The sequence below is a fragment of the Stegostoma tigrinum genome, chromosome 6, assembly GCF_030684315.1.
Source record: "Stegostoma tigrinum isolate sSteTig4 chromosome 6, sSteTig4.hap1, whole genome shotgun sequence".
Lineage (NCBI taxonomy): Eukaryota > Metazoa > Chordata > Chondrichthyes > Orectolobiformes > Stegostomatidae > Stegostoma > Stegostoma tigrinum.
Window position 1 is genome coordinate 73,102,821 of NC_081359.1, and position 10,169 is coordinate 73,112,989.

Below are 10,169 nucleotides of genomic sequence, written 5' to 3' on the forward strand. Positions count from 1 at the left end.
GCATGGTCACTATTACTGAGGCTAACTTTGAATTTCAGTTTGATTAACTGAATTTCATTTTCACCAGTTGTTGTAGTCACCACCATTCTGTGCAAATCATGTTCTAGAGACAGATGTTGTAAAGAACCTCAATGGCTCAGAATGATATTGCCCCTTATTGCATGTCGAAGAAATGCATCCTTTCACTCCCCCTCCATCCCCCCAAGAGAACCAAAAGACCAAACACAGCCTCTGAAGATTGCACCAATGAATCTTTCTCTTCATACAAACTGAAAACAAAAACTGAAAGTATGTTTGAATATGCAGGATAAATAAGCTCTGTATAGTGAATTAGCTTAAACTTCCTGCAATGCATCAATGTTTTGGCTTAACTTCAGTGACAATTCTTTTACAAAATCAAAATCGTTCCGATTAAGATATGATACAGTCATTACCTTTTACTTTTTAGATATTTAACAGATAGAATCCAAATCTAATCTGGACTCATAATTGGTGTAACAACAAAATTCATTTGCTAAATTCTGATTGTGTTTTGGGAGAAATTTGCACATTTTCACAGAAAGCAACTTTGCTGCTAGGTCTTCCATGATTGCACCTGAAACAGAGAAAGTCAAATATAAATAAATAATTCACTCAACGGGCCAACCTAAGCCGAGATAAAAAAATCCCGTAAAACTAACTGCTTAAAGCATCAAAGCCAAACCAATTAGCCCCTCAGCTAACATCCTGAAACATATACTTTTCACTAAAGGTTAACAGATAGCAATTAGGAGTGAGAATGCTTATCTACGTGAGAACCACAAAAACTAACAAAAGTCTCTGCATTACCACCTTACCTGAATAGTGATTAGAAAATATCTAAAAGTTGTCATTATGAGTCTTCAATGCTACCTCCCAATAAAATTTACTTGGGATCAGTTAGCTCAATTGGCTGGATAGCTACTTTGCAATGCGGTGTGACACCAAAAGCTCAGGTTCAATTCCTGTACCGGCTGAGGTTATTGTAATGTCTCTACCGTCTCAACCTCGCATGAAGTGTGGGAACTGTCAGGTTAAACTCTTCACCAGTGTTATGAAATTAAGTTGAATACTCATGAATTGGATGGCAGTAAGTTGGAACGTGGTTGTAAAAACAACAGTGGGGAAAAGCAGTGCATGGTCCCTTTAAAGGACTGTGCTTGGAAATTTGCAAGTACTATAGAGACAGTCCCAAATTAAAACAAGTGTATCAAAAGGTCTTGCCATTGGCAGGCAAAACAGCAGTCTGGTTTTGATGTTTCGGCAACAAGCTGGACTCAGCCAAATAATTTAAATCAAGTACTCAGTGATTGAAAGCCAATTAAATTTAAAACTGGTGATTTTGACCACCTGAAACAAATCATTTTATAAGAAAGTGATGTGTCATTTGGGGTATATAAGGTTTTTTTTGAAAATTGGAGTGACAGCCAACTGCCATTTGAAGAGAACGCAAATCCTCCATCTGAGAAATAAACTAGCTCTCATAAAAAAAATCATTAAGCTGTCTAAAACAAAATCAAAGGTACCACGACACTTCTAGCTATGACTCATAATTGAGGTTATAGAAAAAAAATCCTTGACAGCAAGATCAGTAGAAGAATGGCTGGAGAGACAATGGAGAAGGCAAAGCTTTTCGAAAGACACATTCGGTGTGAACTTTGAGAGTTAACTTATTGTTTTCTTATTACTTTAGAGTTTTATAAGTGGGACCTGTGTTTATTGGAACAGCATACAATTAGCATCTGGCTTTATTAGGAAACAGTTAATAGTTTGGGGCTGGTATTTTAGGTTAATTATCAGAGGGGTTCAATCTTCTCCTTCGCCGTAACAGCCAGTCACCTCTCTCTAATGAGACAGTAGATCTCTGGTATGAGTTCAAGTGTTTTAAAAGTCACAGGTTTGAGTGCTGCTGTTAATACTTAAGGGCTTTTGTGACACAATGGTAATGTCCCTGGCTTTGAATGAAGAGGCCTAGGTTCAAGTTCCATCTGTGGCAGAGGTGTGTGACAACATCCCTGAGTACGTTGATTAGAAAATATCTAAACATGGCACCAAGTTTAAATAAAAATATATGGGAGGCAGCAGCCTAATGTATTAATCTATTAATCCAGATACCCACGTAATGTTCTGGGGTCCTGGGTTCGAATACGACTAAACATTTAGAGTGGGACGGTGGTGGCTTGATTGGTTTGTGATCAGTGGCACACGTTTAATAGCTCAGCTTGCAGAACAGAAAGCTCTAATGCATCACAAAAGATGAGGACTCTTATAGTGCTGTGGTCATGAAACTGCCTCTGAGTCAGACATCCTGGATTTAAGTAATGGCTGCTCCAGAAGTATGTCATAATACACCAGAACAAATTAATCTAAAGTAAATCAAAAATAATATCCATTGACCACTACTCTCAGTTACTTATTACACAGCCAATTTTGTGTCCATGTTTCTAATGTCCCTTTTATTCCATGTGCTATGACTTTTCTCACAAATCTGAAGGAGTGGCACTGTATCAAATGCCTTTTGAAAGTCTGTCTACACCACATCAACAGCAGTACCCTCATTTACCCCCACTGTTGTCTCTTCAAAAAAACTTCAGTTAGTCAAATGAGATTTCCCCTTCAGCAATCCATGCTGGTTGTTCCTATGTTCCTCAAATAATTGTTGTCAACAGAACCATGGTCTGTAGACCCACCAAGAGGGCAATCAATACACTCAATTGAGCATTTTTTCTATACCCAACTTTCAACTATTCTTAACTGCTAAAAAAAGGGGAGGTAATGCTTTTCTATGAATACAATGAACTGTAAAATGTCCACATACCAGTACAAAGAAGAATCTTCCCTTTTGTTAGATATTTGACTGTTAGTGTTATTTTGCTGAGACACTCTTCTGAGAGGTATGGTGGGTCAACAATCACTATATCGCAACTGTGAGGTTGGAGATCTTCATGTAAATTCATAGGGTTGTTATAGTCATAGAAAACAAACTCATTTCCGTAAACTGAAAACCGTCTGTCATACTCCAAAAGAACAGCAGAGAATTCTCCATTCCAAAGCTGCTTCAGTTTCTGATACACACTTGGGGTACTGATACAAGCTATTCTGAAAAATAAATTACATGAATAAAATACAATATTGGAATGCTTGTCTCAGCTAATGCTTGTATGAACTTGTAAATGCACTGGCTCACTTCTTGATTTAAGTGATGCACCTGAGAAACATGAAGATGTTGTCTAGTTAAAAGAACACACGTACTTGCCATTATGTCCTGAAGCTTCAATCGCTTCCTGGGCTAGCCGTAGAGCAGTTTCATCATTATACCAAAATTGGCTTAATTGCTATTAAAAATAATTTTAGAAATTAGTTTCACAACATTACTGGTCAGCAGATTTAAATGTTTATAATGCAGTCAAAAATCAAGATTCTAAACTCTAATTTTATGCAAACACTGCTATATTCCATAACTATATTCAAATTATAATCAAGTTCGATGTATTGCCTAGACATGTTGTTTGAAATCATCTCTACATCAGTGAACATAAAATTTAAAAAAAACTTATCAAGTTAAAAAAGAAAATCCACTACGCATATATGCAAAAGTAAATGATCAAAAGAATTTGCAGAACTTGGGTTATCAGATGCTGAAAAAGCTTGGGCATTTCTTTCAACACCAAAGGCATCATTCAGACAGAACAACAATCACAGAAATACACATCGCAGAATATGCCACTCACTCCACTGTGTCTGTGCTGGTTTTTCAAAAGGCCTATTAATCTCACTTCCTAGTTCTACCAAAACAGCGCATTTTTCTTTGTCCTGTAAATATGCTATACCACTTTAGAAAGTTACAACTGAATCTGTTTCCACTAGCCTTTGAGCAATGCATTCTAGACCATAACATCTCACCAAGTTCAAACATTTTTCTTTGCCAATGATCATAAATCTGTCATCTCTAGTTAACAATCCTCCAGCCTGTGTGAACAGTTTGTCTCAATCCACTGTAACAAAATTCTCGTAACTGGGAAAAACTTTATTAACCACAGAGAATGCTGGAGAAACTCACCAAGTCTGGCAACATTTGTGAAGAGGAGTTAATTTTTCAGAACTGAAGGAGAGTCATACCGGACTCAAAATGTCTCTGTTCCTCTCTCCATAGATGCTGCCAGACCTGGTGTGTTTCTTCAGCATTCTCTGGGTTTTTTTAAGATTTCCAGCATTGGCAGTATTTTGCCTTTAACAACTTTATTAAATCTCTCCTTACCCTTATTTCCCTTAAGAATACTAATTCCAGCTCCTCTAGTTGTTCCACACAAATGAATTTCCTCATTGTGATACAATTCTAGTAAACATTCCTCTGCATTCTTTCTAAAATGTTCTTCCTAGAATTGAAGTCATATTTTAGCTTATCCTTTATGCTTTATAACAGAATAATTCTGAAAACATGCTACAAGAACTTCTTCAGTTAACAATTTAAATATTGATAAGCTAAGGAAATCAATATTATGGATGTCACTCCTTTTAGGATTCTGTACAATACTTACACATTTAAACAGAATTATGCTTGTGGAACAAAACTAAAACAGAATCATTGCCAATTCCAAGAAGCAACTGCAGTAGAGCAATTACTGAAGATGAGTGCTAGATAGAAAGCACCTTTTCACTTTAATTGAGGCTTCTTATGCTGACTTAGCAAAGCAGTAATCCCTGATTTCCTAGCATTGGTATTTACATTTAAACAATAAAAACACATGCGTGTAACTATAAAAAAAAGCATGCTCTAAGTTCTCCTCGAACAGGCATACTCAAGAACAAACTGATTAAAAAAAATTCATATGAATGGACTAAGCAATTGAGACAGTATTCACATGAACAGCCCATACTACATGTTACAAATGAAGAAGTAGGATCCTTTAGAATGCACTTCAAGTTCTTTCAAGCAATTTTCTTCTGAGTCAACAATAATATTTTTAATTATACAGAGCTGGTAAAATACACATCATTAAGAGGCCTATACCAAATTAAATGCAGTGGTTCAAAAAGGCAGCTTACTACCATTTTTTAACAAGGGTAAGTGGGAACTAACAATAAATTCTACCCATCCAATGATGTCCACATCCGTAAGTGAATTTACAAAAAAGACATTTATTTTTCAATGTTTACCGGAACTGTGAGATTTCTTCTGAGTTTGACAGGATGTTCTGGCTTCAATAAAAAGCTTTCTTTAAATAATCTCTGTATTGATACAGACAGATCAGCCCTGGGGAATTTTAAGATTTATCTATCTACCAAAAGCGTATGAAGTTTTGTCCATCAAATCTATTCAGCAAACGTTCAGAGTAAAGTTCACTGTGATCTGCCCCAACATGTGTCACAACCCATCTCTGAAAGTTAGCTGCAACTGTCATCCTATCGTGGTTGAGGCAATTCAACCTAAATCTATTTTGTGCTTTTTGCTATTCAGCAGCTTGTCTTTATACTGAAATAATAGACTAGCCACACTACTGCAGTGTATATGTGCTCAAAATTTTACCTATATATTATTCCAACTATCTTTCAGGAATAGACAACCAAAGATAAAAGTCATCAATAATTTACCCAGTCTTCATCAATAGACCCAGTAGCATAATTATTGAGCCCTGCATACTGCTTCTTCTGCTGCTCCAGCTGGAACTCTCGCAGGGCGGCCAAAGCATGGGCTGACAACTGAATGTCATTATCATCATCACTATCATTCATTCTGATGGCGAATTATCCTAGAACAAATCAACCAAGTGTATAACATGCATCAAATAATACATTTAAAACAAACTCACCCTTTCTTTTCTAGTTCCAAAGTTAGCTGACTTTGCTAACAGAGATAGCAGGAATTCAGATGCTGGAGAATCTGAGATAACAAGGTGTAGAGCTGGATGAACACAGCAGGCCAAGCAGGAGGAGGGTCTAGGCTCGAAACATCAGCCTTCCTGCTCCTCTGATGCTGCTTGGCTTGTTGTGTTCAATCAGCACCACAGCTTGTTGACTTTGCAAACAGTTCTCTTTGTTCAAGTTTTGTCACTCTCCTTCTGGGGGCTTGGGTCAGTGGTCTGAAATTGTTGAGTATTGAGCCCAGAACACTGCAAAGTATCTAATCACAAAACGAACTAACTGCCCTCAAGCTTACATTGTGCTTCACTAGAACACTGCAGCAGACCAAAAGCAGAAATGCCTTGAACTCTATGGCTCTTTTTGATTCTCTTTTTGCCTTGCGCTGGTCTAAATCTAGTTTTTTTCTTCCCCACTGATTTGCTTTCAGACAGAGCTAGTTGACCATTATTCTGTCAGTCAGTCAGTCAGTCATACTCGTACTAGAGAAATGCTTTGCTTATTTACGACTATTTGCACTCGTTTTGCGTTTTGTTCTGACATTTTTGTCATTTAACCTCTCACTCTCTACCTTTTCCCGAGCTTTCTCTTTTGTTCTCTCCGTCCCCCCCTTCAACTTCATAAGTCCTATCACATTTCTAGCTTCCTTCAATTCTGTACGAGTCATAGTCGCCTTGAGACGTTAACTCCACCTCTCCCTTCACCGGTGTTGCCGGATTTGGATTTCAGCCAATGCTGAACAAACAAAGCTCCCGGTGCAAAACCCCTTTCTCTCTGGATGTTCAGGACTACCTTCCGCTAGGTCAGACAGCATTTGTGAAGGAAAAAGCAGCCCAGCTTCAGTGGGCCGGAAGACGTTAGGAAATTAACGGTTTATCTGAAGTATTTGGAATAGGCTGTGAGCCTCATCCTCTCCGACACGGTCCGTTTTGCTGAAGATCCTCGACCTGAAACGTTAACTCTCTCCTCTCTTTGGACCGAGGCGTTCGGTATCTTCAGATTTTTTATATATGTATCCCGCAATATAGTTTAGGGAGTTACAGCCCCTACCGGCTCGCCGCCTTTATTTAATTGATGATTAAACCCCAAACACCGACCGAAACAGACAGAATGGTCTCATACTCACACTAACCTTTCCCCTCTGACATCTGACCCACCGGAAAAGGAAGTGAATCAGCGATAGCAGGAACTGCCCGATGCCGGAGGATCTGAGCATCAGGGAGGAGGGTCCAGGCCCGAAAATGTCGGAACTGAATCTGTGGGTCCAGGGCGGGAGCAAAAATGAAGGTTTTTAAACGATAATTTTGTAAATAAGGCTCTGTTTCGGATTTCATAATTAACTTTCAAACGGTTTGTATCGGGTCTTTGCCATTTAGCAATGTTATAACAAACATAACTTTATCTCGATTCTTCACAGATATTCCCAACCAGTGGCCGCCCAATTCATTTTACTTAAATTATATCCACAAAAAATCTGAAGAAAAAATGTTTTGCTTCCAATGAAAGATCATCCAAAATGTTGCCCATTTTTTGCAGAACAGGCGCGCATTTTATTCTTCTGTTTCGGATGTCAACAGTTGCGGTTTTTCGTCATTTCTGTTAATGTACGAGATAAACTATAAAAGAATAGCACGTGGGAACTTGATTTCTTTTTCCTGCTTAAATTCACTACTTCTTGATAATATGGCAGCAATCACATCAACGTTGGGCACAAACCTAAGTCTTTTATAAGCGCAATGCTTACAACAATTATTTTTAAATTAAATTGCACTATTCTTACATGTTTCCTTCTAACGGTCATCAATCTTGCAGCCACCAAAACGGACTACTTTTTGTTGTAGGGAAAACTGCTTACACTCTTTTACAGAGTTAAATCTGCGATTCACCAAAATGCCTAATCTTCATCACTAAACCTCACTTTTGTAGCATTGCCAACAGAGCACTCGGCTGCAGGAGGGTGTAGTAGATAAGATGGGCACCATCTCTAACCTTAACTCCATCTCTAATCTCCATCTAAGCTTCCAACTAACTCTGTAACCTTCCATTTCCCACAGCTAATGTACCTAATCTACACATCCCTGGAACACCGGGCAATTCAGCATAGCCAATCCACTTCATTTGCACATCTTTGGGCAGAGAAGCGGAGGAAAATTTTGGTGCTTCCATATTTATCCGAACTGAAGTTAACTATCAGTAAAAAATGGAGTATGGAATCTTGCTTTATCTTCACTAATATAGTTCAGTATCACATGGGTCATTTGCCATCACCTGCCTGTTCTGTATTGCAGGTAAATTTTAATAACGCATGGTCCTTTTCAAATTGCAAGGAATTTTCCAGTTTTCTGTTGAATGTAATTTTGTAAACCACACAAAGTAAATTCATCCCACTGCTGCTGGCAGGGTCATGCAAAAAAAAATCACAAAATACACTATGTAACTACAGTTTCTCCACTGTAACATCATCTCTCTTTGCAACATCTGTATTGCTTAAGAAATATAAAAATAATTTCAATATTAAGTGAAAAAGCAAGGAAGGCACTTTAAATGTTAGTTTTTACAGTTAATCTTCTTTTAAAAAAAATGGAACAGTCAGGATAAATACTTGGCAGGCAAAAGCAATACCCAGATATGATACCAGATGCAGCACGGTTGACTGAATAGGTTTGTATTCAGTTCTGAAGGACCAGTAAACTGACAGACATGTGGTCTTTCAGATGAGATGCTAAGCTGGGAACTTAAAACGTACAAACAGTCCTGAAAAGGTCTGCTTGCACGTGGATGTAAAGGATTCCATGGCACTATTTCAAAGAAGGGCAGTGTCCTGATTGATATTTATCCCTCAACTAAAATCATAGACAGATCTCATATTATCATTTTCACTTGTTATTCACAGGAGTCTGCTGTGTGAATATTGGCTGTCTCTTTGTCGACAGTTAGTTGCTTGGTAGAACAGAACATGAGCAATGCTGAACAACAAAGAGCCATGATGTCAGAGCATGTCGTCTTGTACTCAGATGGATGCAAGACTACATTTCAAAGACGACAACAATTTAGATGCGAGATAAAAGGTGCTGATTGTTTGACAAGCAGATTGTGATTGGAACAGTTCAGACATTGCACCTTTGTAACAAAATAAACAGTGGAAGTCCACTGTGCCCGAGTGCATTTCATATGGCAGTGCTTCAACTAGTGTTAAATTAGCTTGGTTTAAATTTAAAGGTTGGGGGGGGTAGGATTATTGTTCCTCGGTGCATTCTCCATAGCAACATCTTAATTAGCACTCCCAGGCTGAGTTCTCAGAGATCTATTGAAGAATTGAGAGATTCCACTCTTGCCCCGCGGCTTCCCCCCCCCCCACAACACACACACACACACACTAGATACACTGAAAAATTGGTGAAAACAGATTCTATGAATAATTTTAAAAGGGATTGGAAATGTAGGTCAAAGCACAATGGTCTGAATCCTTTATCCTGATTTCTTAAAAAATGCATTTTGTTCGTATTATAATAATTAAACTTGTCTACATTACAAAATAAAAACCCTACTTGTAAACTGCCTTTGAAACAGTCATGAAAATGTCTGTATAAATAGTAGCTGTTTTTTTTGAAACAAATGTTTCAGAACAAATTTATGGAATTTAACCCTGAGAAGTGTGAAGTGATGTACTTTGGTAGGAGTAACAAGACAAGGGAGTACACAATTAATGGCAGCACATTAGGAAACTCAGAGCAACAGCAGGAACTTGGGACGTTTGTCCATAAATCCCTGAAGTTGGCAGGACAGGTAATAGGGTAGTTCACATGGCATATGGGACACGTGCCTTTATCAGTTGAAGCATAGATTATAAGAACAGGACATTATGTTGGGGCTGTACGTAACTTTGGTTAGACAACAGCTAGAGCCTGTGTGCAGTTCTGATCTCTGCAGAATAGGAAAGAAGGTGATTGCACTGAAGAGTCTGCAGAGGAGATTCTCCAGAATATTGTCTGGGATGAAGCACTTTATCTGTGAGGAGAGACTAGGTAAGCTGGGACTGTTTTCTTTGGATGCAGAGAAGGTTGAGCAGCAGACCAAACTGAGGTGTCTAAGATCATGAGGGGCATGGACATGGTGAATAGAAAACAGACATTCCCCTAACAGGGAGAATAATTTTAGGGTGCAAGACAGGTGGTTTAGAGGGGATTTGAGGAAAACTTCTTTCATGTAGAGGGTGGTGGGGTTCTGGAATGCATTTCCTGGGAGGATTGTCAAGTCAGGTAACTTCACAATCTTTAACAAGTACTAGAACA

General features: G+C 38.3%; 1 protein-coding gene and 1 long non-coding RNA gene across 4 annotated transcripts; one reads left to right on the forward strand and one right to left on the reverse strand.

Annotated features, from left to right (window-relative positions):
• Positions 1-417: 417 nt before the first annotated feature.
• On the reverse strand, positions 418-7,040 carry eef1akmt1 (EEF1A lysine methyltransferase 1). Of its 3 annotated transcripts, none has more exons than XM_048532224.2 (5): positions 7,010-7,040; positions 5,611-5,768; positions 3,271-3,353; positions 2,837-3,117; positions 418-595 (listed from the first exon to the last, which is right to left on the reverse strand). In XM_048532224.2, the coding sequence occupies exons 2-5, from the start codon at positions 5,749-5,751 to the stop codon at positions 453-455; spliced, it is 648 nt and encodes a 215-aa protein (XP_048388181.1). In that variant the 5' UTR covers positions 5,752-5,768; positions 7,010-7,040; the 3' UTR covers positions 418-452. The 3 variants fall into 3 exon arrangements, with proteins under 3 accessions (XP_048388181.1, XP_048388182.1, XP_048388183.1); XM_048532225.1 differs by having other exon boundaries at positions 7,004-7,030; XM_048532226.1 differs by lacking the exon at positions 7,010-7,040 and adding an exon at positions 6,670-6,997.
• LOC132209770 (uncharacterized) lies at positions 6,508-7,509 on the forward strand. Its single transcript, XR_009445849.1, has 2 exons — positions 6,508-7,164; positions 7,295-7,509. It is a non-coding gene; the product is annotated as an uncharacterized LOC132209770 (long non-coding RNA).
• The last annotated feature ends 2,660 nt before the right edge of the window (positions 7,510-10,169 follow it).

Excerpts from the sequence above, each read along its gene's own strand:
- eef1akmt1 (XM_048532224.2), bottom strand. The coding sequence starts at position 5,751 with ATGAATGATAGTGATGATGATAATGACATTCAGTTGTCAGCCCATGCT. Across the intron at positions 3,118-3,270 it reads GCTTCAGGACATAATGGCAA|AATAGCTTGTATCAGTACCC; the intron begins GTACGTGTGTTC and ends TTTATTTTTCAG. Across the intron at positions 596-2,836 it reads GAAGATTCTTCTTTGTACTG|GTGCAATCATGGAAGACCTA; the intron begins GTATGTGGACAT and ends TCTCTGTTTCAG.